At 36.2% G+C, this 26642-nt stretch overlaps 3 protein-coding genes across 3 annotated transcripts; all 3 read left to right on the top strand.

Moving 5' to 3' along the window:
- The first annotated feature begins 3045 nt into the window (after positions 1-3045).
- On the top strand, positions 3046-10859 carry LOC102691035 (extracellular calcium-sensing receptor-like). The gene is made up of 5 exons (XM_015360668.2): positions 3046-3063; positions 3272-3566; positions 5306-5533; positions 5973-6096; positions 10507-10859. Exons 2-5 carry the CDS (start codon positions 3306-3308, stop codon positions 10653-10655), a joined length of 762 nt encoding a protein of 253 aa, XP_015216154.2. The 5' UTR covers positions 3046-3063; positions 3272-3305; the 3' UTR covers positions 10656-10859.
- A 105-nt stretch (positions 10860-10964) lies between these two features.
- On the top strand, positions 10965-17248 carry LOC102690832 (extracellular calcium-sensing receptor-like). Its single transcript, XM_069197671.1, has 6 exons — positions 10965-12071; positions 12333-12624; positions 13803-14615; positions 14703-14930; positions 15263-15386; positions 16284-17248. The coding sequence occupies exons 1-6, from the start codon at positions 11875-11877 to the stop codon at positions 17180-17182; spliced, it is 2553 nt and encodes an 850-aa protein (XP_069053772.1). The 5' UTR covers positions 10965-11874; the 3' UTR covers positions 17183-17248.
- Positions 17249-19878: 2630 nt separating this feature from the next.
- Positions 19879-23736, top strand: LOC102690628 (extracellular calcium-sensing receptor-like). Its single transcript, XM_069197560.1, has 6 exons — positions 19879-19907; positions 20061-20355; positions 21038-21844; positions 21975-22199; positions 22438-22561; positions 22823-23736. The coding sequence occupies exons 1-6, from the start codon at positions 19894-19896 to the stop codon at positions 23734-23736; spliced, it is 2379 nt and encodes a 792-aa protein (XP_069053661.1). The 5' UTR covers positions 19879-19893.
- Positions 23737-26642: the final 2906 nt, after the last annotated feature.

Genomic DNA, 26642 nt, shown 5'->3' with positions numbered 1-26642 from the left:
TACACCCTGAAAACATTGGTTTGAGCGTGTTAAGGAGTATTTGTGCAGTTTTAAAATTCACACAGTTTTAAGTATTACAATAAACTGATATCAAGGTGATACCATGATATGTCATTGTGTATAACACAATAGCATAAGCTTTATTTGGATTATTTAACAAAATGATCCTACAATAAATGATTCACAATCTTCATGTTAATAAGTTGTGAGTAAGTATGTGAACTGTGTAACTGTTTATCAGTTGCTCACATTGAGATTTATGTGTGTTGGCCCAATCCTTCCTATAGAAGTGCCTTGAGTCAGTGACATCTGAGGGCTTCCTTCCATGAACAGTTCACTTCAAGTCCTGTTTTAACATTTTAATGGGGTAAAAATCCAGACTTTGACTTGGCTAAATGTAAAACATTTTCAGGCTTTTGCCACTTTGCCACACAAGTTTCTCATTATGGCTGGAGTTTAACTTTTAACATATCTGTCTAAGAACATTCAGAATATGAATATGGCCAGCAGCCATATCACCCTGCAACTCACAACTGGCAACCCACTGAAGCTAAGCGGGTGTGAGCCTGGTCAGTACCTGGATGGGAGACCTCCTGGGAAAAACTATGGTTGCTGCTGGAAGAGGTGTTAGTGAGGCCAGCAGGGGGCGCTCACTCTGTGGTCCATGTGGGTCCTAATGCCCCAGTATAGTGATGGGGACACTATACTGTAAACAGGCGCCGTCCTTCGGATGAGACGTAAAACCGAGGTCATGACTCTCTGTGGTCATTAAAAATCCCAGGGCGTTTCTCGAAAAGAGTAGGGGTGTCACCCCGGCGTCCTGGCCAAATTTCCATTGGCCCTTACCAATCATGGTCACCTAATAATCCCCCTCTATGAATTGGCTACATTACTCTGCTTTCTTCCCCACTGATAGCTGATGTGTGGTGAGCGTTCTGGTGCACTATGGCTGCCGTCGCATCATCCAGGTGGATGCTGCACATTGGTGGTGGTGGAGGGGAGTCCCCATTACCTATAAGTGGAGTGTCCAGAAAAGCACTATATATAAGCAATTATTATTATTATTCTAAACCAAACACTGCATATACAGTATAATGGAGGAAACCAATTGTGACCATCAGACATGGTTGAGGGAGTATCATGGCATCAGAACACTAGATGACTACATAACAACCACTATAGAACCTTTTCTACACTCAGGTTATTCTAGAAACTGAATGAAAAGGAGAACTCAGAACTTTGGCAACAGTATGAAGCTCCATATGCAGGTACATTCATACAAAACAATAAGAACACAAGAAATATTATAAGTGAGATGAGGCGATTTTGATTAGTTAGTAGGTATTTAATCCCAAGCTTACACCGAATGGTTTGGATGCTTAGTCAAGAATCTGTCAACCTGTAACACAATTTCAGCAGATTGAACTGAATGCAATGTTTGCCTCAAACCCATCTATGAATGTTAAGGATTGATTAGCAATGGTCTTTTGGAACTGAAAATGAAGGCTCTTCATATTCAGAATGATATTTAGCTGAAAGCATGGTTCTCTTATTAAGTTTTGATTAATTTAAATAGCTTGAATTTTGTTTGTCTTAAATACAAGTAACTTGTAGTGATAGATATGTTGGAGAACTAAAGTCTAGTTAAATCCAGATTTAGTAGTTTTTTATCAATCAAATCTCTTGTTTGAATTCAGACTGCTAGTGGCCGGATACAGAATTAGTATTTGAGCAGCATCAGTGGGAAGGGGTTGGCTCAGGATTTGTAATTCTGCCATGAATAACTGATGGCTTTAGCAGAACTTTGGAAAATGTTGAAAATTAGGGTAGCGGTTAATTTGAAAACCAAGTTTAGGAAGCATTCTTGAAAGCATTAGGGTGGAGTAGCAATGTTGGTGGTTAAATCCAAGACAGTGTTCAGGAGGGAATGAGGGCTTGTTCTTTTCCCAAACTTTTGTTATGAACTACAAATAAAATCTACTGTACAATTTAAGGCATTCCTTAAATTTAGGAATTTGACAAAATATTTTATTCCTATAAAGTAATAATTCACTGATTTTATGTATCTTAGTGCATGTACAATAATATGCAAAATAAATTGTACAAATTCAATAAAATTTCAGTTTATTTTTATATTATTCATAATTTCATACAAAAACAGGTGTCCGGCTAAAGCTATGGATACTTGCAACCTTGTTAAGGGCCTGGCTTGAATCTATTGCATGAAAGGGCCTTTAAAACTGAAAACAGGAGCTACGTCTTTACACAAAGGGATAAAGGAAAAACCCAACCAAGGCGTTGATGAGATATGTAGAACAATTAGATACTTACAGTACCACCTAAAGGGCTAAATGGGTTTATATTTATTCTTATCTTAAAAACACATTCTTGATAAGTTTTAAGTTAACAAAATAACAATTTGCAAATATATACAGTACATACCCAAAAATGTTGGGTGTGACTTTAGTGAGGAGAAAAAATAGCTATAGATAATGCATTAATGTAGTGCTACTGTATACTGTATGTTGTGTTAAAGATTATTGTTAGAGCAAAATAACATAATGCTGAAAATGACTGATTTAATTCTGATAAATTAAGATTAATTGTTAGAAGAGGTGAAGTATGAAATATGTGTATGAATGTGCACAATTATTAGTTGATAAATATACTATTGGGATCCTATATTGTTATTTTTTTGTTCTCTGTCCTAGGGCAGATTAAGAATTTGAACACGCCTCTGAGAATCAAAGCTTGGAACCTAGTGACTCAATTGTCTCAATTGAGAATTGGAGTGGAGTATATACTGTAAGTGCCTTGAACAACAGCAGTTTGTCCCTGGACAGGTCAGAAACCATTTGCAATGTTGCTGCTTGCAGAAGTAGTGCTAATTGCTGTTTTCTCAAGAGCTGAAAAGCCTGTTTGTCAGCAATATGGAACACAAGAACTGCTTCAGTTCTCCAAAGAAGGTGACATCACAATAGGAGGAATTTTTTCATTCCATAAAAATCCCATTCTTGTTAAACCAACATTTAAAGTCAACCCAGGACACATCCAGTGTGAAGGGTAAGTGGTTTTGAAGTGATAAAATAAATATATACTGTATATCATTTTTAAAAAGGAATATGAATAATTAGTAATGTTTCCAAAACTGCTAGTATTGAATTGTTGATATTATTACTTATTAATACTTAATTTACTACTTTTGTCCTTTCTTTGTTGCCTTTATCACTAATTCACTAATGTTAAATTACTGAAAGCATTTTCCCTGCAGATTAAATCCTGGAGAATTACAATATGCACAAACAATGATCTTTGCTATTGAAGAAATCAACAACAGATCAGACATGCTTCCTGCTGTTTCCCTGGGCTATAAGATATATGAGGCTTGTCGTTCAATACCATTGTCTATAAAAGCATCATTAGATTTAATGAACGGGCAGGAAAAAGGATTTATCACAGACCAGTCCTGCACCAAATCATCTTCAGTCCATGCCATCATAGGACAGTCCAGTTCGACTCTTACAATAGGAATTGCAGCAACTGTTGGACCTTTTCACATACCTGTGGTGAGAAAACTTTATTGAACTTAGAAAATTACTGCATAGGATTAAACATATCTGTCCTAATTTACCAACATACAGTACATTAAAACCCAGAAATAAGAGGAAGTCATTATGTTGAACTCAAGGCTTAAATGTTTAAAAAGTGTATTTTATTTTGATATTGTGATTTTTTGGTGTCATTTTGGACAAATATCTTTCTTCAGTAGTAGACCAGGAGCTGAAGGACTTAAATCTAAAAATCAAATCCTGAAATACATTTAAACCTGCAAAAATTTAAAACAATTTAAAAACATTTAAAATGCAAAAATAGTCAACATGCAAATCTGATTCTTTTTCAGTTGTATAGTTTTCTTGTTATTTTTAACCCATTCCACCTACTCTAAAAACTTCATGTATAATATCGTTCAGGTGGGTAGCTGCATCAGCATGTGTAGGCTGCAAGGAAACAAGCCTTCTTCAGGCTCCACGGCCGAAACATTGTGTTTTCTTTCTTCGCTTTTCAGCATGAAATAAGTTCCTGTATAATATAGTTGTGAATATTGAACTATCTTCTACTTTGCTTAACATATTTTGTAAAAGTTTGTTAAAGATTATAACAATCCAATTGCCATTAATAGACGTAAATGATTTAGGATGTGCAGTACTTGTAAAATAATTAATTTAACTTATAACTATGGCAAACAGCTGTATGTGTTTAGTTTACTATATTGTGTGTGTTTCATACAGTTGCTTGTTATTTCTTTCTTTTTTTTCTTCCATAATATTTAAAATGTTTTCTTATAATCATATTAACAATTGAGACACTTACATCCTTCCATTTCTTTTACCAAAATTTTCTTTGCTTCAGGTAAGTCATTTTGCTACCTGTGCCTGTCTCAGTAACAGAAAGGAGTTTCCCAGCTTCTTCAGGACAATTCCCAGTGATTATTACCAAAGCAGAGCCCTGGCAAAGCTTGTGAAGCACTTTGGATGGACCTGGGTCGGGGCCATTAGAAGTGATAATGATTATGGCAACAGTGGGATGGCTACATTTATACAAGCTGCTCAGCAGGAGGGGATCTGTATTGAATATTCAGAAGCCATTTACAGAACTGATCCTAGAGAGAAATTTCTTAAAGTTGTAGACATTGTGAAAAAGTCAACTTCAAGAGTTATCGTTGCTTTTACGTCTTATATAGACATAGAAGTTTTGGTAAAAGAACTATTTATTCAGAATGTCACAAAGTTCCAGTGGGTGGGCAGTGAATCCTGGATTGCTGAGAGACTCATTGCGTCAGAGATGGGCACTAAAGTCCTGGGTGGAGCCATTGGCTTCGCGATTCCAAATGTAGAAATACCAGGACTAAAAGAATTTATTCTGAATGCCCGTCCATCAAACACAACTGGAAACACTGGCTTGAATGAGTTCTGGGAGAGTTTTTTCAGCTGTAGTCTAACTCCTCACAAGGACTCCAGTATTGAGCCATGCACAGGAAAAGAGACCATAGAGGGAATTAATAACCAATATACAGATGTGTCACAACTGCGGATGACATATAATGTGTATAAAGCAGTGTATGCTATAGCTCATGCATTACACAGCCTTTTCATGTGTGGAAATGGCCAAGGACCATTCCATGGAAATACATGTGCAAACAAACACAATATAGAACCTTGGCAGGTAATCAGTTATGTTATACTCTGCATTATTAAGAACCAAACACAACTCCATCTGCTACTGATAACTGCTTGCTTTCTTCTAGGTGTTGCATTACCTGACAAACGTTAACTTCACCACCAGGGATGGAGAGAAGATCTATTTTGATAAAAATGGGGATCCAGCAGCTCGGTACACACTAATAAACTGGCAGCCTAATAGGGAAGGAATTACAATATTTCAGACTATTGGTCTATATGATGGCTCTTTACCAGAAGGACAGCAGTTTATAATGAATGACATCAGGCCTGTGTGGACAGGTGATCAAAATAAGGTAATGTATTCACTCACTTTTTCATACTGTCTGAAAACATATCCTTCCCATGCTAAAATAAAGAGCAAATATAGTGGGAGACAAAAATATATTGCATCTCTGTGATTTTGTGGGGGAAAAATCTAAAAACATACTGTACTATATGCCAAGATCCTAAAATGCAGATTATACCGATATGAAAATTGTCATACAGTATTTACCATACTGGTACTGTAGACCTACTCACAAAAACTGATACAATTATTCCAAATGATCTTCTTTAGAAGCTGTACATACTGTACAGTACTGACCATTTTTAAGGGGGGCCAAAGTAGTACAGATGAAGCATTATTTCACTGTAGCTAAATAAGAAATATGAATGTTTGCCACTATTGTACAAATGAAATGTATTCCAAAACCGCATTTCAAAATCATTTTGAACACTTAATCTGGATTTCAGGTGCCAAGATCGGTCTGCAGTGAGAGTTGCCTTCCAGGGACTCGTAAGGCCATTGAGAAAGGGAAGCCAGTCTGCTGCTTCGTCTGCATCCCCTGTGCAGAGGGGGAGTTCAGTAATGTAACAGGTAAGTTGCATAATTTGACTTTAATAAGTTAAGTGAGCCTTATGATGTCCCGTCATTTGATACCTTACAGTCTTGCTTGATTTTTCAAGTCTGACAAACGTAGAGAACTGACATAAAATAATCTAAAATAACCAATATTCATTTTTTCATTTACCTATAGTTTAAAATGTCATGCTGTTTTAAATCCTGTGAACCTCATATAGAAAAAAAACATTTTTTGTTTTATTTCAAATTTATTTTCAGATTCAGTACAGTGCTCGAGGTGTCCCTTGGAATACAGATCGAATGAACAAAGAGCTCGATGTGTCTTAAAAAATATTGAGTTTTTATCTTTTGGAGAATTAATGGGAGTACTTCTAGTTACTTGTTCTGTTTTGGGAAGCAGCATAACCATTGTGATAGCTCTTATTTTTTTCCACCACAGATCTACTCCAATTGTTAAAGCCAATAACTCTGAACTGAGTTTCCTTCTGCTCTTTTCATTGACTCTGTGTTTCCTCTGTTCACTTACTTTCATTGGCCAGCCCTCTGACTGGTCCTGTATGTTGCGCCACACAGCATTTGGGATCACATTTGTCCTGTGCATCTCTTGTGTTCTGGGGAAAACAATAGTGGTGTTAATGGCCTTTAGGGCTACACTGCCAGGCAATAACATTATGAAATGGTTTGGCCCCACACAGCAAAGGTTAAGTGTTCTTGCATTCACAATTGTACAGGTCTTGATTTGTGTTCTTTGGTTGATAATGTCTCCTCCTTTTCCTAACAAGAACATGAAATACTATGCAGAGAGAATCATTCTGGAGTGTGACCTGGGATCTGCAGGTGCATTCTGGGCTGTGTTAGGGTATATAGGATTCCTCTCTGCCATGTGCTTTGTGCTCGCTTTCCTGGCTCGGAAGCTGCCTGATAACTTCAATGAAGCCAAATTCATCACATTCAGCATGCTCATATTCTGTGCTGTCTGGATCACCTTTATCCCAGCGTACATCAGCTCTCCAGGAAAATTTACAGTAGCTGTGGAAATATTTGCTATTTTAGCTTCAAGTTATGGGCTACTTTTCTGTATTTTTATGCCAAAATGTTACATTATTTTGTTAAAACCTGAACAAAATACCAAAAAACACCTGATGGGTAAAATTGTCTCAAAATCACTCTAACATTGTTGTCTGCATTTGTACTGTCCATAATATACAGTAAGTGGACTACTGTGCCTTAAAAAGTTGCTTTGCTTTTTGAATTAAATAGTTATTAAATGTAATATTGAAAAGGGCAGAAGATGGATCGGATTTAAATTATAGATAAAACACATTTTATAATTGCTTAGTTTTGAAGATCTTTTTTGAACTGCCAATATTAAATAAAAAGAAATGAACAGCACAATTTGATTTGAATTTTAACATATTTCTACATTTTGAAAGAGATCTATTTGGAATTATATTGGACTTGCCAAATACAGGTAGCCTGTGATTTATAAAACTCCAACATACCATTTTTTCAATTTTGAACAAGTTATTTCTCACTTTTACATGCTAGTCAGTGCTCAGGAAAACAAAACAAAATGTCTTTTGTTATGTACCTTATGTTTATAATCAAAATAAAATCTAATAAAAAAATAAAATAAAACCTTTAACAAGATACTGTGTGAATAAAATAAAGAAAAACTAAAACAAATGGTCGCTGTTTTACAATAATTTCTGAAAAACATATCCATCAATCTTAAGATTCAATAAATAAACTGATTAAATAAAAGAGTCTACAATTAATTGTCATCTAACAATATTTGCAGTTACTTGCAAGACTTTAAAATATACTAAAACATTTCTCTAAAATATCACTGAGAGTAAAAGCACTACAGATAGCTGTACGGGCACACGACTCTTGCATTTTCCACACCAATCATTACTTGTGTTTTATATTAAATTGATAAACATTAACAAGCATTAAGTTTAAAACTGGGTCTAATTATACTACAGCATCTTATTTGAATAAATGTGTGTGATTGTTGTGTAAATGTGTGTGATAGTTTACCCCTCGTACAGGAAGTGTAACCAGAATGCATCCCCTGTTTAAATGCACTATTATTATTCATACTAAATTTTACATTTCTGAGTTTTTGAGCTTTCCTTTTTCAAATTAATGCTCCTGCACAAATCAAGAACTACCTGTATTTCATTCTGCTGCATTCTAATCATCATTATTCATAAAGACAAGCTTTAAGACTCTTTTAAGCTGATAACTTTTCAGATATTTTTACACTTTTTTGTTACTGTAAATCTTGTTCTTGCAGTCCTTCAAAACACACACTTAAATAAAGTTTTTTAAATGTGAGTTTTGAAGGACATAAATCATTTTTAATAGTTTTTTTTTTCTTTTTAGTAGTAGTATTCTTAGCTATCATACTTAGCTGCTTTATTCATTTTAAAGAGGTTCAAAAAGACCTTGTACCTCAGTTTCTTAAACAATATAAATCAGTTTGGATACTTTCCCTCTTCAAACTCCGGGTAGGCAGTCCTATAAACTCCCTTTGTCCCCATGCAAGAAGGCGAGAAGGAAAAAGCGTACTGTATGTATTTTGGCGTTAACGGCAGTTAATTCTCCAGGCCAGAATTACTTAGTTCTGGCAAGTGAAAATGTTACGTCTGGCTGTTGGCATATTCAGGAGACTTTAGGAACAACCATTACAACCTTAATATACATATGCATATTCAATGTAATTAAACATTTATATATTTAAAGATTTCATGTAAAATTAACCCTCAGTTTAACAGACTTGATTTTAATGAAATCTGCTGAATTTCGTGTGTAAATACCGGCCTTTCCTCAAAATAATGGACAAGGTTTTATTCTTAGAAACGGCCAGATAGAAGAAATTCGAGTACAAATGAGTATTAACATACAGCACACCGAATGTAAAATATTGTTAAGTTATGTACTGAAAAGAGAACCGATGTCAAATTAATCTCGATGGGTGTTGTTTGTGTTTCCTATGCTTTAGCAAAGTTAATAAAATAATTTAAAAAAAAAATACACTAAAATGTTAACAATATGCAAAAAAAGTAAGTAAAAATAAAATAAATATCGCATACGTTTAAAATTCAGGAAATATCGATGGTACCCTGGAGGCATAGGTCAATTGCTTACAATTGGTGTTATTAATATTTGGTATGCCGTAGAACATTTTGTATATGTATGATACAAATGCACTTATCCTGTTTATTTCAATTGTTATGATATATAGCACTTATGTAGTATATTTATGTTTTTCCTCATGTACTGTAATAGTGTCATCATGGGCATTCAACAGTAATGGACACCCTTTCCCCTTATAAGTCCATTAAACCAGTGGTTTACCCAAACAGTATATGAGAATAAATAAGATATAAATTAAACCATGACCCAAATACAGAAGCATGGTTTTCCAGAAGTTCATTTTTAATTATTTGGACCTGCTGACAAGCACACGTTTGTGGTCATCTTGCCTTCACTTGACTTCTGCATTACTGTTGGTGGCCATTTTGTTGTTCTCGTTTGTTTGACTTTGGAATGATCATTTGAAGAAAAGATTGACACTGCACCTTCATCATGTCATGTTTGTAAATAAAAGAATTTAGAAGCACAAAGAGCATTGTGTTTATGAATATGCTTATTGTAACCTTTAAAAAATATGCATTTGGGCACGATGTTTGACAGTGTGACTTCTGTGGAGTACAAACTTAATTTTATCAATGCACAACTTGTGGCTCTAGCAGTCCCTTGAAGACTTGTTCCAAGTAGCTCTATGGCAATATATTGCTCAGCAAATGGATTATCAATTTCCCATTTAATTCTGCAAAGAAATGGAAGGGTGGCAGGATGAGAAGCTCTGATCCACAGAGTGCACATTGCACCATCAAGGTATGACTGGTGGGCGTCCATTATACAGTATCACCCCACTGGCGGTGTTTCACATCCCACCGACGTTCAGTGCACAGTAAGACTGTGCTCTGCACCAGCCATTGCAACTGCCAGCCCCATCAGTCTGCTCATCAACATTGCGTTGGCATACACCATTGCCTTTGCAATTCTGGCAATCATGGAGCTTCAGGGTGCAGCACATGGTGTAGCATGTAAATTACAATTGATTACATTGTAATCACACAGGCAGGCACACAGTTCCACAGACATTCCTGTGGGATTTGGGAGTTTAAAAGCCCTGCCTTTAGAACAGGTTAGCTTTAAATTTGTGCGGCAGGACCTTTAAACTCCCAATTCCCTCTGGAACTGACACTTTTTCTACAGTCCGTTCCAAGGAAAGTGATGAGTAACTTGTTTTAGTGGGAAGTATTGTTTTGCCTGCTAGCCTTCCAGATCACAACATGTACTGTAGTGGTCAGCCTGGCTGAATACCGTCTGCTTTTCATTCACACGCAGGGGACAACCTTGCTGAATGCCAGCTTCTTCAAACCTGCGATCAACCTCACAGCATATGCGACAGGAGAGCACTCTTGTGCTTCCTCTGTGTGTCCTGCCAGCTCTCCTGTCTGACACTCTGGAGGCAGGCAGGTGAATCCTATTTCTAATACTGCTGTAAGATTACTCACAGCTGTTCCTTGTCAAATGACAGATTGTCAACAGCTCCAGATCCTTAAAGATGGAGTCTCTCAACGAGAAGCTCCAATATAATATAACTGTCATGACCACCCCTTGTACAGTGAATTTGACCTCCTTCCATCTGGGCATTGATTTAGACTACCTACAGTAGGTTTAAATGCAATAGAACAAAGTTATCTTTATCACCATAGCTATTAGCCTGCTTAATTCCCTGTATATTATTTTTTCATTCTCATAATACATATATCTTATTGTTAATGGGTTCATGTTGTGTTCAAGGTATAGTGTTACTGTACTGTATGTCTTTTAACTGCCTTCAAAGCAAATTTCCCCATCTGGGATAATAAAGTAACACAAAGCATTAAGACACCAATTCAGTATTGTCATTGTAAAAGCCCTTTCATAAAACTGCAAAATGATCGGAAGAGACTTTAATCCACTTCTCATTGTAACAGTGTGGAATTCCTGGCTGCCTTTTCACCGGCGGCAGTTCAATACCGCTGGTTGAGGTAGAGAGCCAATGCGTAGTCACCAGGAATTTGCGTTCTTTCAGCCTGCAAGGAAATAATTAGTAGCGAGAATCTACTAGAGTGTGACGATTTCTCTGAAGAAAAAGGGCTTCTGCAGCCTTTCAGCTGGTGCCATGGTTCTGAAGCGAACACGGGGAGATCGTGTGAGAATGTAATATAGGGTTTCTAAAGAAAACCCCAGGTGGTGCTGATATACAGTACATTCTTATGAGGAATTAGATAGAGAGGGGACAGTGAGATGGCCCTCTAGTGGTGCACAGTGGGAAATCCCTTCCACCTGTCACACCATGAAGGGTGTTGGTAGCCAATTACATTGAAAGAGATGCGCCTCATACAGTGTATTCTGAAAGTTTTCCCAAAAACAAAACCAACAATGCAAATCAATTAAATGACCATTTCCAGAAGACTGAGGCACATAGCATGATATAAATAAACAATTAGAGACAAATACTTCTACTGGTTCAGACCCACTAGAGAGTTTTGTGCTTTGTCTTCTCCCCAGGCAGATAAAGTCACTTGAGCCCACACCTAAGAATTCGAGTATTGGTGTAAGTTTGATTAGTGCTTCATACTAAGCTCTAAGGATTTGAGTTTCAGTATATAATAGCCTTCAGTTAATGTGCATGAGCTCTGAACAATAAGGAGAAGACGGTTTGCAATGTTGCTTGTAACATTATCATTTGCTTTGTTCATAAATGATGCAAACCCAGTTTGTCAGCCTTACGGCACACAAGAACATCCTCAGTTTTCAAAAGATGGGGACATTCTAATTGGAGGTATATTTGGAATGCATAAAAACACTGATATTAAAAGCCTGACATTTACAAACATCCCGGGGAATATCAGATGTGAAAGGTAACTCATCACTTGCTCAGAAAAATAAAACACTTTAGATCAATCACTGAAAAATAATATGTTACTGTTTATTTAGTATGTGAGCGTGAAAGTGTAATTTAATATGATTGTGAGCAAAGTAGCACAATAGTTGACATTTGTAAGAATAATATAAATTCTTCCCACTAAATGAAGACAAAGTTGATTAATTTGTCAGAAAAATATCAGTTATTTTACAGCAATGCTTACACTTACTAATATTTGCTGTCATTTTCCTTTTAGCTTAAATCTTGGAGAATTACGGTCTGCTCAAACTATGATCTTTGCCATTGAAGAAGTAAATAACAGTTCTGATGTTCTTCCTGATGTGTCTCTGGGTTATAAGATATATGATACTTGTCGTTCTGTACCACTGTCTATAAAAGCATCTTTAGATTTAATGAATGGAAATGAAAAAAATCTTTCTAATCAGTCTTGTGACAAACCATCAACTGTCCACGCCATCATCGGACACTCTAGCTCGACACCAACAATAGGAATGGCAGCAACTGTTGGACCCTTTCACATGCCAGTGGTGAGAATGAATTTCTTCTTAATTCTTAAACAATGAGGAAAATCTGAGTAAAACAAAATGTTTTTGTTTTTACTGATATTGTCTAATGATGATGAAGAAAATTATTGTTGTTCTCAAACCAAGAAAGGTTACAAACAAAGGGTGCTGTTTAGCCCATCTAGCTAAAAATGTTCTCTATTCTCAATTGATTCTGCTCTCAGTTTTAGATGCATGTTCCCTTTTTCAGTGCCTTTTGAGTTCAAAACTAAAAAAGACTAGGTACTCTACATGTAGCGCATTCCTTGGAGTCAATCTGATTAAATGTTTCTTGATCAATTTAAAATTTAAAGGGTAAAAGTATTTCCAATTCTCTACCCACTGTAATGTTCATTCTACAAATTCTACACTGTACCTCTCCTTGTTGGAGACTTTTTTTTTGCAATTTTATGTGACCATCAATCAATATCATCTCACAAAATAATTTGAAAAAGATCACTTGCAAATGTAGAATATACGTCTCACATTTTCATTTTACCTCCTTTTATTAACAATTAACAATCTTTAAGGAATTGCCATTTATAGAATCAATTAACAGGCAAGATGTGCTTGTTAATAAATGGATTTTAAATAACAGATATATGTGTTGAGTTTAATATGTGAGTTTCAAATTGTTCTGATTTTCTATTTTGTATTTTTACAATTTTATTTTGAAGATATTTTCTATATCACCATGTTTAAAATTAACAAAGATAGATCTTTCCTTTTATTTTACCACAACTTTCTTTGCTTCAGACTAGTTACTTTGCTTCCTTTGCCTGCCTCAGTAACAGAAAGGTGTTCCCCAGCCTCTTCAGGACAATTCCCAGCGATTATTATATTATTATTTTTTGGATGATGTTCTTAATATCATACATATTATTGTTACAAGTATCATTAAATGTTATGAGGCAAACAGATAATAGAAAGATAAGTAGAAACAGATAAACAGAGAAAAAAATAAGTAGAACAAATACTACTATTGTAATCTTCTTTCTATCAGATAAGCTGTATGGGCTAAATAGCTTCTCCTTGTTGGAATCCAACCTTGTAATTTAATGTTTCTACCAATTGAAATCAGAATAAATAATTTATAAAATATTCCTTCAAAATGTAAGATGCATGTCTCATGTTTTAACTTTACTTCCTTTTCATTATTGCAGATCAGTCATTTTGCTTCATGTGCCTGTCTCAGTAACAGAAAGGAGTTCCCCAGCTTTTTCAGGACAATTCCCAGTGATTATTACCAAAGCAGAGCCCTGGCAAAGCTTGTGAAGCACTTTGGATGGACTTGGGTTGGGGCCATTAGAAGTAATGATGCCTATGGCAACAGTGGGATGGAAACTTTTGTACAAGCTGCACAGGAGGAGGGGATCTGTATTGAATATTCAGAGGCCATTTTCAGATCTGATCCTAGAGAAAAATTTCTTAAAGTTGTAGATATTGTGAAAAAGTCAACTTCAAGAGTAATTGTTGCTTTCACAATGTATGCTGATATGGAATTATTAGTCAATGAATTATTCAATCAGAATGTAACAGGTTTACAGTGGGTGGGCAGTGAATCGTGGATTACACACAGCAACCTCGCTTCAAAAGAAGGTTATAAAGTCCTGGGTGGAGCCATTGGATTTGCAATTCCAAATGCAAAGATACCAGGACTAAAAGAATTTATTCTAAATGCTCGTCCTTCTAATACACCTGGAAACACTGGCTTAACTGAATTCTGGGAGAGTTTTTTCAGCTGTAGCCTAACTTCCGAAAATGATGAAAATTTGAAGCCATGTACAGGAAAAGAGACATTGGAGGAAATAAATAATGAATACACTGATGTATCAGAACTGAGGATATCAAACAATGTGTACAAAGCAGTGTATGCTGTAGCTCATGCACTGCACAATCTGTTAGTATGCAGCCATAGAAAAGGACCTTTTGATAAACAAACATGTGCCAATAAAAATGATGTCAAACCATGGCAGGTAACGAAATGTGTTATTTTTCACATTATTAGAAATTAAATGCAATACAAAGACTCTAATGATTTATGGATTTATATTTATGGATAGGTGCTACAGCATTTGGCGAAAGTGAACTTCACAACTCGGAATGGAGAGAATGTGCATTTTGATGAAAATGGAGATCCACTTGCACGATATTCATTAGTAAACTGGCAGCAGAATAAGGAGGGAATCACAGCTTTTGAAATTATTGGTCTATATGATGGCTCTTCAGCTGAAGGACAACAGTTTATAATGAATGGCGTCAATCCAGTTTGGGCTGGTGATCAAAATAAGGTAAGAAATTCAGATTCATACTACTTTGACATTAAACAGGGCTTTTATAATGAGAGAGGAAGCAAGAGAGTGAATATTAGGGGTGACATTGGCATTCTTGTTTTTGCACATCATACATTTACTTCATGTCACTTATAGTAGTTAACCCAATCCTTTGATAGAGATGGCCACAAAATATGGTGTACAAATGAGGGTTTTGTAACAAACTGTATTCCAAGGTGGGTGGGTGGGAGGGGGCAGTGCTTTGTACCGCTGTGCAATATTTATAACTCACCTGTTGTTGTTTTAAATACATCTGTGAACAGGTCTAACTCAACTTTGCTTTCTTCCAGATGCCGAAGTCAGTCTGCAGTGAGAGCTGCCTTCCAGGGACTCGTAAGGCCATTGAGAAAGGGAAGCCAGTCTGCTGCTTTGTCTGCATCCCCTGTGCAGAGGGAGAGTTCAGCAACACTACAGGTAATATATGAATCTAAGGAAACGTTAGTTGTCATTGCTTCATAATGACAACTAACGTGATTTTGGCTTGGTAGCAGTAAGACAAGTAGTCAGACCATCTGTCTTTAAACACTTTTAATTCTGCCTTGATGGCATTTATGCAATAGTTCAAGTAGGCCGCTGCGTTTACATGTGTAGGCTGCAGAAGAACAAGTAAAGGTTTAAACAAGAAAAGAAACACAATATTTTGAGGAAGGCTCCACAGCTGAAACATTGTTTTTCTTTTCTTCTCTTTTCAGCATGGAATAAATCTTTAGTTGTTCCTTTTTATGCAATAATGTTGGGTTCATTTCCTTTTGCTTTTCTCATACTGAAGACTGCATTTATTTTTCACTTCATTCCACATCTAAACTGAGCCTGAAGGTTGAAAAAGCATCTCCTGCCACCTTCTTTATTTGTATTTTGTTTTCAGTAGAAAATAATTTGAGTTATTAAATGTAATTTTCAGCTCCTTGTATTTAATCCAACAAAACTTTACTTAAAATAAACATCTGTACTTAGGTAAAATGTAAGAGGAAGCTGTAAAATTCTGCAATTTCTCTGTCATATATTCTCCTTCATATCTGTGTAATTGTAGGAACTCTTTTATTCACAAGGATTCCTAAATTTTGATTACTCAACTAATGTATGAAAAGAAGATAAAATAATATTCAGACATTATTAACATTATAGTACAGTCATGTGCTGCAACACAAGCTACAAAACAGGACTTAGATATGATTACATAAAATGTTTTGGCTGTTTTTACATGATACATATAATTATCATTAACATATATGTATAGTATCTAATACATATGCAAGTGGATTTAGATGATAAAGAAATATAAAAATATGGTATTTTGTATTTGCTTTTTAGATTCAGTGGAGTGCACCGCGTGTCCTTTGGAGTACAGATCGAATGAACAAAGATCTCAATGTGTCTTAAAAAACATTGAGTTTTTATCTTTTGGAGAATTAATGGGAGTACTTCTAGTTACTTGTTCTGTTTTGGGAAGCAGCATAACCATTGTGATAGCTCTTATTTTTTTTCACCACAGATCTACTCCAATTGTTAGAGCCAATAACTCTGAACTGAGTTTCCTTCTGCTCTTTTCATTGACACTGTGTTTCCTCTGTTCACTTACTTTCATCGGCCAGCCCTCTGACTGGTCCTGTATGTTGCGCCACACAGCATTTGGGATCACATTTGTCCTGTGCATCTCTTGTGTTCTGGGGAAAACAATAGTGGTGTTAATGGCCTTTAGGGCTACACTGCCAGGCAATAACATTATGAAATTGTTTGGGCCTAAACAGCAGCGCTTAAGTGTTCTTGGTTTTACCCTCATACAGGTCTTCATTTGTGTTCTTTGGTTGACAATTACACCTCCTTTTCCAAATAAGAATGTAAAATACTATAAAGAAAAAATAATTCTGGAGTGTGACCTGGGATCTGCAGGTGCATTCTGGGCTGTGTTAGGATATATAGGGTTCCTCTCTGCAATATGCTTTGTGCTCGCCTTCTTCGCTAGAAAACTACCTGATAACTTCAATGAAGCCAAATTCATTACATTCAGCATGCTCATATTCTGTGCTGTCTGGATCACCTTTATCCCAGCGTACATCAGCTCCCCTGGAAAGTTCACAGTAGCTGTGGAAATATTTGCAATTTTAGCTTCAAGTTATGGATTACTCTTCTGTGTTTTTCTGCCAAAATGTTATATTATTCTAATAAAACCTGAAATAAATACCAAAAAACATTTAATGAGTAAAGGGTAAACACATCTATACTTTTGAAAAGAAATTTACACAGAAGTAGCAAACTGTACCAAATATGCCTTTCGCTTCTCCCCTCCACCTTTTTTATATTCAAAGTGGTTCTGAATTTACAGAACACAATGTAAGAGAATCCCATTTTAATTGCAACATGATTTATTATTTGCTTACCATATTTTCAGATTACACAAATATAGAAAAATGTAGTTTTTTTCTTACTTCTTTCTGACATTAACTGCTTGTGTTGTGTTCTGTTGTGCTGTTTTGAACAATATTTCAGAGAAGATTATGCAATTCTGGGATATACAGTATCAAGAACCATCCTTATGACAATTGCAGAGATTAGTAGTCAATGTATGACAACATATTTATTCACTCAGTTCGTAAGTCTAATAAATGTTATTTGTTAAACTATACTTGTTTCTCAGTGATACTTATTCTACATTTATTAAACACATCTTTCAGCTACCATTAAACATGTTTGGCCAGCAGCCATATGACCCTGCAACTCACAACAGACAGAAGGTAAGAAAAAGTGTAAGCCTGGTCACTTCCTGGAATGGAAACCTCCTGGAAAAGCTAAGGTTGCTCCTGGAACAGTATTAGAGGGGGTGCTCACCCTGTGGTCTGTGTGGATCCTAATGTCCCAGAATAGTGACGGGGACACTATACTGTAAAAAGGCACCTTGGGATGTAACTATGCCTACAGGTCCGTCTCATCCTTGGGATGAGACATAAAACCAAGGTCCAGACTCTCTGTGGTAATTAAAATGGTGTTTCTCAAAAAGAGTAGGGATGTAACCTCGGCGTCCTGGCCAAATTTCCCACTGGGACTTACCAATCATGGCCTCCTGATAATCCCCATCTATGAACTGGCTTCATCACTCTGTTCTCCTCCCCACTGATAGCTGGTGTGTGGGAAGCATACTGTGCGCACTACGGCTGCCGTCGCATCATCCAGGTGGGGGTTACACACTGGCAGTGCTGGAGGAGAGTACCCATTACTTATAAAGTGCTTTGAGTGGAGTGTCCAGGAAAGTGTTATATAAGTGTAAGGAATGATGATGATGATGATGATGATGATGATGATTATTATCATTATTAAAGGAGTTCCAACAAGCCTCTAAATTAATGTACCTCCTTCATTTGGAGACAGAATTTCAATATCTGAGTTCAGCAGCTGTATGACTGTATGACTGTATGATCACAAGTGGCACTAAACGATTGGCCAGTCAGTGGCACTGCTTAAAGACAGGTAGGACTGAGCTGGACAGAGGAACCTTCTCCCATGAGGCACTGTGAGTTCTCAGCATGTGAAATAATGAATGGTCCTGGCCAGTGTGCATGGTGGAGGGTTCCACCAGTAAGCTGAGGTCATCAACAACTGCTGATTCCAAAATTAAGAGGGCATACAATAGAAAAGTAATTGGGAATTCCATATTTTTGAGTGACTATGGTTAGGTTACTTCTACATATATATAACATTACCTACTGTACAGTACGTTGGACTGTGTGTCGCTGTGAAGTTTCATATCAATAGATGTATGGCTTGTTGGGAAGGTCAGAGCACTTTCTATGCGTGTGGCTATAGGAGTCATTGATGTAAGACCAGATATTAAGATTCTATCTGATATACCAAATTAGTTAGGTAATAGAAAAATCCCACTCATTATATTTGCATAGACCTACAAATCTAATTTTTTTTGTATAACACCTAACAATAACTTACTTCCACATGCTCAAGAATGATAAGATGGAAAAAATGTAACATCTAATCCACTGAAAGACATTTCATTGCTACAGTATTTAGTTAGCGTTTGCGCCGTTTGCACTGTTTGCTCTACAGTGCCACCTGGAGGAGCACTGCTTCTCTCACTAAAAGCCTGCAAGCTCTTGGCAGGTTACGAGAGTTACTGTAAATATCTACATGAACCTGGTTCTCTGCCAGTTGTGCGTCATCACTTGGAGAATTCCGATCACTTGATAACTGAACCTGGCTGGAAAACACATCATCTGGAGATCACCTAGACACGTCCCAGGGACAGTATTTACTTGATGAGCCACTTGCGATCTCTAACATTGTCTCTTTCTGATGTCCATTAAAATATTTGTTTTATTTAGGAGAGAAAAAAACACAATTTTTCTGTTTTTCTGCTCCTTTCTTGAGTCACAGAGTTCACCTTTTCTCACATTTTCAAATTCATACACACATGCAGAACTGTCATTAAACTGCTAAAAGAAATTAAAATGCCTGAGGCTTCCAAAGAAATTAAGTCACATAACAGGCATGTTTATGAGAATTATTGACATAGATATCTGGTGACTATATCCTACACACTTGTGTTTTTGTATTCATTCTCCCCTGACAAAATAAAGCTCTGATCTCACCTCTGAGAATTAATGCCTTGAGATGAGCTTAAACATTGCTTCATGTTAATTTGAGCATACCAATTTGCAACAGGCTATATAAGTGCTTGGAACCAAAGCATTTTAGTTTCAGGCAGCAGTAATACCAGCAGATTGTGATGTGGCTGCTTGCAAAAATTGTTTTCCTTGCATTCTTCACAAAAGCTGAAAAGCCTATTTGTCAGCCTCATGGAATACAAGAACTGCTTCAATTTTCAAAAGAAGGGGACATCACATTAGGAGGCATTTTTTCATTTCATAAAAACCCAGTTATTGAGAATCCAACATTTAGGGTCAATCCAGGACCCATGAGATGTGAAAGGCAAGTGCTGATTTTGTTCCATTATTAAATCATTAAAAAGGAAAACAAAATGCAATAATGTTTGTCCATTAAAAAATGAAACATGCTCTAACACCAAAGATTACATTCCACTTATGATATAATAAAGCATTTTTTAAATTCTTGTCCCCACAGTGTATATCCAGAGGAATACCAGTTTGCTTACACTATGCTTTTTGCCATCGAAGAAATAAATAATAGATCGGACATTCTTCCTGGCATCTCACTCGGTTATAAGTTATATGATTCCTGTCGCTCCATAACACTGTCTATAAAAGCATCACTGGCTTTACTGAATGGACAAGAACAGGAAATTCTCTCAGCTCAGTCCTGCAGCAAACCATCAACTGTCCACGCCATCATCGGACACTCTAGCTCAACACCGACAATAGGAATTGCTACAACTGTTGGACCCTTTCACATGCCAGTGGTGAGTAAATTACATGTTTGCTTTAAATGAAGGACAGTACATGTACGTAAAAAAACAGCTTTCTGTATGTGTGTTAACAATGTATAGAAGAGAATTATACATTGTAAAAAGTAAAAGACTGATCAGGACTATGAGCCAAAGAGTAGCCATAAGGAAAAATGAGAATGGGTGGAGGTAAAAGGGGGCTGAAACCCGAGAGACGATTTGTTAGGGAAAGTGTGAAAGGCAGAAATCTGGAAATGAAAGGAGAGGTTTAGAAAAAAATAACTTCCCATCGCCAGTTCTCTGCTTCTCTTTTTTTTCTTCTCTTTATACACTTCTTTGCCACATAATCATACTTTCCCTTTCTGACTTTTTGCTTTACAGTGTGGAATTAACCTCTATTTTTTCCTTTGCAGAGGACAGTTCAGATATGTGTCTGTGTATTCCAAATAGAATGTTGTTTATATCTCTTAGTTACGTTTTACAATACCTGCAAGTACCATGATACAGTAGGTTCCTGCATTTCCTGTGTAAAATTATACATAATAAAAAGCACAACAAAAAGTGTCAAATTATACAGTTACTGTGGATAGACTGTATTGCATAGATTTAGATATTGATAGAAGGACTGACACAGGGTTTTTCTAAGATCTTTTTTAAAATTATTAAAATGACAGAGTACTCATCTCGTTTGCTGCAGATCAGTCACTTTGCTACCTGTGCCTGTCTCAGTAACAGAAAGGACTTTCCCAGCTTCTTCAGGACAATTCCCAGTGATTATTACCAAAGCAGAGCAATGGCAAAGCTTGTGAAGCACTTTGGATGGACCTGGGTTGGGGCCATTAGAAGTAACAACGATTATGGCAACAATGGAATGACTACCTTTATACAAGCTGCTCAGCAGGAGGGGATCTGTATTGAATATTCAGAAGCCATTTACAGAACTGATCCGAGGGAGAAATTCCTTGATGTTGTATACATAGTTAAGAAATCAACATCAAAAGTAATTGTTGCTTTTGTTGCAGATAATGAAATGGATTTACTAGTTAAAGAATTAATCATTCAGAATGTCACAGGCTTCCAGTGGGTGGGCAGTGAGGCATGGATTACAGACAAGAACCTTGCAAGGGCAGGCTATACAGTCCTGGGTGGGGCTATTGGGTTTGCAATTCCAAATGCAGACATACCAGGACTGAAAGAATTTATTCTAAATGCTCGTCCATCAACCACACCTGGAAACACAGGTTTGAATGAGTTTTGGGAGGACATTTTTAATTGTAGTTTTATATCTGTGAAGGCAAGTGTTAAGGAGTGCACAGGAAAAGAGAATTTGAGAGAAATAAATAACCAATTTGCTGATGTAACTGAACAAAGGATATTGAATAATGTGTATAAAGCAGTGTATGCAGTAGCTCATTCACTACACAATCTGATGAAATGCCAAATGGAACAAAAATTCTCTAAAAGAGAAATGTGTGCAAATCAAAATAAAACAGAACCTTGGCAGGTAGGTACAAGTATTGAATTCTGAATGTATTACAGTATCTACATTTAGAGTTATTTTAAAGAATAGTTTCAATTAATATTTAAATATACAGTGTAAGGACTGACATTCATCATTATTCATATTCTTTCAGGTTTTACATTACTTGAGAAAAGTTAATTTTACAACTAAGAATGATGAGAATGTATATTTTGATGAAAATGGAGATCCAGTGGCACGGTATTCATTAGTAAACTGGCAGCTGAAAAAAGATGGACTCACATTTGAAATTATTGGTCTGTATGATGCCTCTTTACCAGAAGGACAGCAGTTTAAGATGAATGGTGTCAGTGCTGTGTGGGCAGGTGGTCAGGAAAAGGTAAGGTATTCTTACATATACTGTACATTCTTTGTATAATGCAGTAGATGATCATGCATTCTACAGTATATAGACAATATGGACAAAAATAAAAATAAGAAGCCACATAATAGTGGCTTATAAATATTAGAGTTCAGAATATACATGTAAAAAATAAAACAAAATATTATACATCTAGCTTACCAATAGCTATTTTTAAGTAAACTATATAAAACTGAATCAAAGTAATGTACTATAGGTAACAAAGTCAGTGTGCAGTGAGAGCTGCCTTCAAGGGACTCGTAAGGCCATTGAGAAAGGGAAGCCAGTCTGCTGCTTTGTCTGCATCCCCTGTGCAGAGGGAGAGTTCAGTAACACTACAGGTATGACGTGGCAATACAGCAAATCTAATGATTTAATGATTCAATCAAGAAAGCCATCATTCCAGCTGTTCTTCTTTTAGCAAGAAGCAAGAAGCATTAAATTTGATTATATCTTCAGTGAGTTTATCATCTGAAATGGCACATGTTCCATGCTTCAAATATGTTACCAATTATTTATTTATAAGGACTTTTAGATTGAATGCAACAGATCATTTTCTGCTAAAACAATATCTTTATATTTTTTCTTTCTTCCATTTCCAGATTCACCTGATTGTTATAGGTGCCCCTTGGAATACATATCTAATGAACAAAGGAATCAATGTTTATTGAAAACCTTTGAATTTTTGTCATTTGGAGAATTAATGGGAATATTTTTAGTAACATTTTCAGCTCTTGGTTCTTGCTTAACCATAGCTGTAGCTTTTATTTTTTTCCGATACAGATTTACTCCAATAGTAAGAGCCAATAACTCTGAACTGAGTTTCCTTCTGCTCTTTTCATTGACTCTGTGTTTCCTCTGTTCACTTACTTTCATTGGCCAGCCCTCTGACTGGTCCTGTATGTTGCGCCACACAGCATTTGGGATCACATTTGTCCTGTGCATCTCTTGTGTTCTGGGGAAAACAATAGTGGTGTTAATGGCCTTTAGGGCTACACTGCCAGGCAATAACATTATGAAATGGTTTGGACCCACACAGCAGCGATTAAGTGTTCTTGCTTTAACTTTCATACAGGTATTGATTTGTGTATTTTGGTTGACAAAAACACCACCTTCTCCTAAAAAGAACATGAGCTACTACAGAGAAAAGATAATTTTGGAATGTGATTTAGGATCACTAGCAGGATTCATTGCTGTGTTAGGATATATAGGATTCCTCTCTGCCATGTGCTTTGTGCTCTCTTTCCTGGCTCGGAAGCTGCCTGATAACTTCAATGAAGCCAAATTCATTACATTCAGCATGCTCATATTCTGTGCAGTCTGGATTACCTTTATCCCAGCCTATATCAGCTCTCCTGGGAAGTTCACAGTGGCTGTGGAAATATTTGCAATTTTAGCATCAAGTTATGGGTTGCTTTTCTGTATTTTTATGCCAAAATGTTATATAATTTTACTAAAACCTGAAAAAAATACAAAAAAACTTTTGATGGGAAAAGTGTCCTCAAAGGCACTGTAATATTCACCATGTGTTTCTATCTATAATGTTTTACCTCATATTCAAAATTCTGAATTCCAAATTACCTTTGACAGTTTTTCACAGTAAAAAAGAGGAACTTAAACTATTCTTAGTCACTAACATTACTGTTTTAGTCACATTTTAAGTTTCCTTGCAGCTGACTCCTCCTTTTTCATACTTCCTTCTTTTTTAAGGTGTTCTAAAATATCTTACTCATATTTTCAATTTCTCTGTATGATTCCACAATAAATATTCTGTATATTCTTATCATGTTGTCTCTTTACGTTTATCATGTCTGCCTATCCACAAATGAAATCTCTAATTATAAAAGCTATAGGATGTTCATAAGAAAGGTAGTAAATTAAACATGTGGCATTAAATTTGGTAAATTACACATTATCTAATTTAGTATTTATAATAGCTAATTATTCTGATAATCCCATCACTCTTCTCTTGAGAGATGCCTTGGTGTCAGCCAATAAAATATCTGATAAGTTTTTTTCTTCAGATAACTTGTATTTCCTCCAGTCCAGTTCACCTGTACTAAGTCAGGATGCTTCCTATCTAGCAGAACATACTGTAGATTACAGACACTCATACAGTATATATTGATAAGGATTATGGTAATGTGAGCACTTATGTCGCTCTTGTCCATTCACCATGCTAGAAAGCCAAAGTTTTTTAAGAGAATTTCACTTTACAAATATAGTCAAAGTAAACAGTTATGCAAAGTAAACAGTTATAAGTGTTTTATACTTATTAGGACTTCAGTGGAGCTTAAGTGTAACCAGTGAAATGAGCTTATACAGTATACATGCTTAATAAGGAACTATGTCAATTTTTAACTATAGTGTTTTTGAAGACTGTAATGGCAAGGCACATTATTTCACTTAGATTTACGTGTTCCGAAAGATTTCTAATAATCTTTGTGTTGCTTTGACAAGCAGCTTCAGCTTGTCTGTGAATGCAGGAATGAGGCTAAGAGGCCCTTCTGATAAGAGACATAGTAAAGCTGTGTCCAATGCTGTAAAATCTAATGAAATTTAGTGCATATGGGTTCCAGTGAGTCTGTAGTCCATTTCTCCCCAAGACCATAGGGTCAAGGAAGCATTTGGCCTGTCTTTTTCATCACCCAAAGGAAGATCCACCTATGAGGGACACGCAGGATAGGTACCTGAGTCTAAAATAAGTGGCTTCATACACTTACTACCTGATCTGTCTCCATCTAAACTGGCAATCTGACTTTTCCAAGCAGCCCAAGTCAGTACTTAAGATGTTCTCCAAGGTGCCAGGCCAAGAGAGTGAGTCAGTAATTTACAGAATTCTGCCCAAGGTATTCTTTCTGCGACAGAAGAAATCTTGTGTTCGCAAACCCACTGTTATTGTTCACCTGATCAACAAAATAAGACAGGTGGACTCTTTTTTTTGTCAACACCCTGAATATCAGAACACAAATACCAACGTATAGCCAGGATGAACCGAGTTCTCCAACCCTTCTGCCTTGTAGCAGGACTCCAAGAAGACAAGTACACACAGATTGATATAAACACTACATTTAATGACAGGTAACGCAACACTACTATCTTCTCCACTCTGTACTGAGACACTCCCTGCACAGAGCAAGCAGCTGCCCAGATCCATTTTCTCATTGGGAAAGTTTGAACTCATCAAGGATATTTGGCTGATTGATCATTGAGAATAAAACTTCTTTATTCACATCATATTTCTTGAGAGTTGAACTATCATACCAAACATGTTCATTGTTTAGTTCATGATAGTAAATGCATATTTACTTGTATCTGAGAATATGAATGTGATGTAATGATATGAGACTGATGAAACCTACAGTATGATGTACACTGTAACAGTTGTACAGTTGATGTGTTTCAACTCTGAAGTTATTAACTCTTCACTCTAATGAGTGAATGATCAACCTTTTGTATCATAGCAGATCGGTTAACAGATATATTCTGTTACATTTATAGTAATGTGTGTTTTTGATGTTACATCATTAAATTGTACATTTTATGTTTAACATCTATGTGTAATGTTTGATTGATTCCTAAAAGTCATCAAATACTCTTGCAATTTGCTTTTAATATTTCTATTCATAACAGTAAATTAAAACCCTCACATCACCACTAGAGCAAATAAAATCCCTACTTTTATACTGAATGAATTTTCTCATAACTCATATCAACAAGACATCCTTAGGCCCTCAAAATGTATTCCATTGTAGATCAATTGTAATTATATTAGTTTATTTTTTATATATCCTTATTTTCAGTCAGGTGGATCCAAAGGGATTTTTTAACTTACTTCTCACTGAAGTTTTAAACACACTTGATGGTATACAGTACTGAAGCCAGTCTGCACCATTGGCCCACGCAGTGGATAAAGAAGGAAGTGAGGAATTATTGGACCAATTGAACTGAAGTGTAAAAACTGCTAGGCTAGACCGACTTTCAAGAATAATAGGATTGGTATGATCAGAAGTATTTAGGACTTTATCAAATTTCACTCACAGAACAGGACATCCTGCAGTTCAGTCCCCAATGTCATTATATTGGGAATAGGTCTGTGGTCCAGAGAGAAGAGTAGATCCTGCTGTTCTGACAATACCACTTCACCTATCAGGTGGTACAGCACTCAGCACTCTCCTCCCCACACTCTGAACAAACCCAGTCTTAGTGTCTCAGTCCTGGGTGAAAGGAAGGGTGCCAGGTATTATATCATACAGTAGGGAAAGACCCATCAGGAGAAATGGAGAAATCAGTCTTATTTTTTACTGATTTAGAGCAGTTTATCAGGTTCTGGCTTCTCTTTCCTTCTAAAAATATGATTTTCATTTACATTTCTATTCTATGTGAAATTATTAGCACTGTATTCTGGTACAGCTCCTCTAC

The sequence above is a fragment of the Lepisosteus oculatus genome, chromosome 13 (genome assembly GCF_040954835.1).
Source record: "Lepisosteus oculatus isolate fLepOcu1 chromosome 13, fLepOcu1.hap2, whole genome shotgun sequence".
Taxonomy (NCBI): Eukaryota; Metazoa; Chordata; class Actinopteri; order Semionotiformes; family Lepisosteidae; genus Lepisosteus; species Lepisosteus oculatus.
Note: the sequence above shows the minus strand (reverse complement) of the source record. Positions and strands in the feature narration are given on the sequence as shown.

Coding starts and splice junctions, on each gene's coding strand:
- LOC102691035 (XM_015360668.2), top strand. CDS start 3,306: ATGATCTTTGCTATTGAAGAAATCAACAACAGATCAGACATGCTTCCT. Junction 3,567..5,305: donor GACCTTTTCACATACCTGTG/GTGAGAAAACTT, acceptor GCTTTCTTCTAG/GTGTTGCATTACCTGACAAA. Junction 6,097..10,506: donor GGAGTTCAGTAATGTAACAG/GTAAGTTGCATA, acceptor ATTCACACGCAG/GGGACAACCTTGCTGAATGC.
- LOC102690832 (XM_069197671.1), top strand. CDS start 11,875: ATGTTGCTTGTAACATTATCATTTGCTTTGTTCATAAATGATGCAAAC. Junction 12,625..13,802: donor GACCCTTTCACATGCCAGTG/GTGAGAATGAAT, acceptor TCATTATTGCAG/ATCAGTCATTTTGCTTCATG. Junction 14,616..14,702: donor ATGATGTCAAACCATGGCAG/GTAACGAAATGT, acceptor ATTTATGGATAG/GTGCTACAGCATTTGGCGAA.
- LOC102690628 (XM_069197560.1), top strand. Junction 22,200..22,437: donor GGGCAGGTGGTCAGGAAAAG/GTAAGGTATTCT, acceptor AATGTACTATAG/GTAACAAAGTCAGTGTGCAG. Junction 22,562..22,822: donor AGAGTTCAGTAACACTACAG/GTATGACGTGGC, acceptor TTCCATTTCCAG/ATTCACCTGATTGTTATAGG.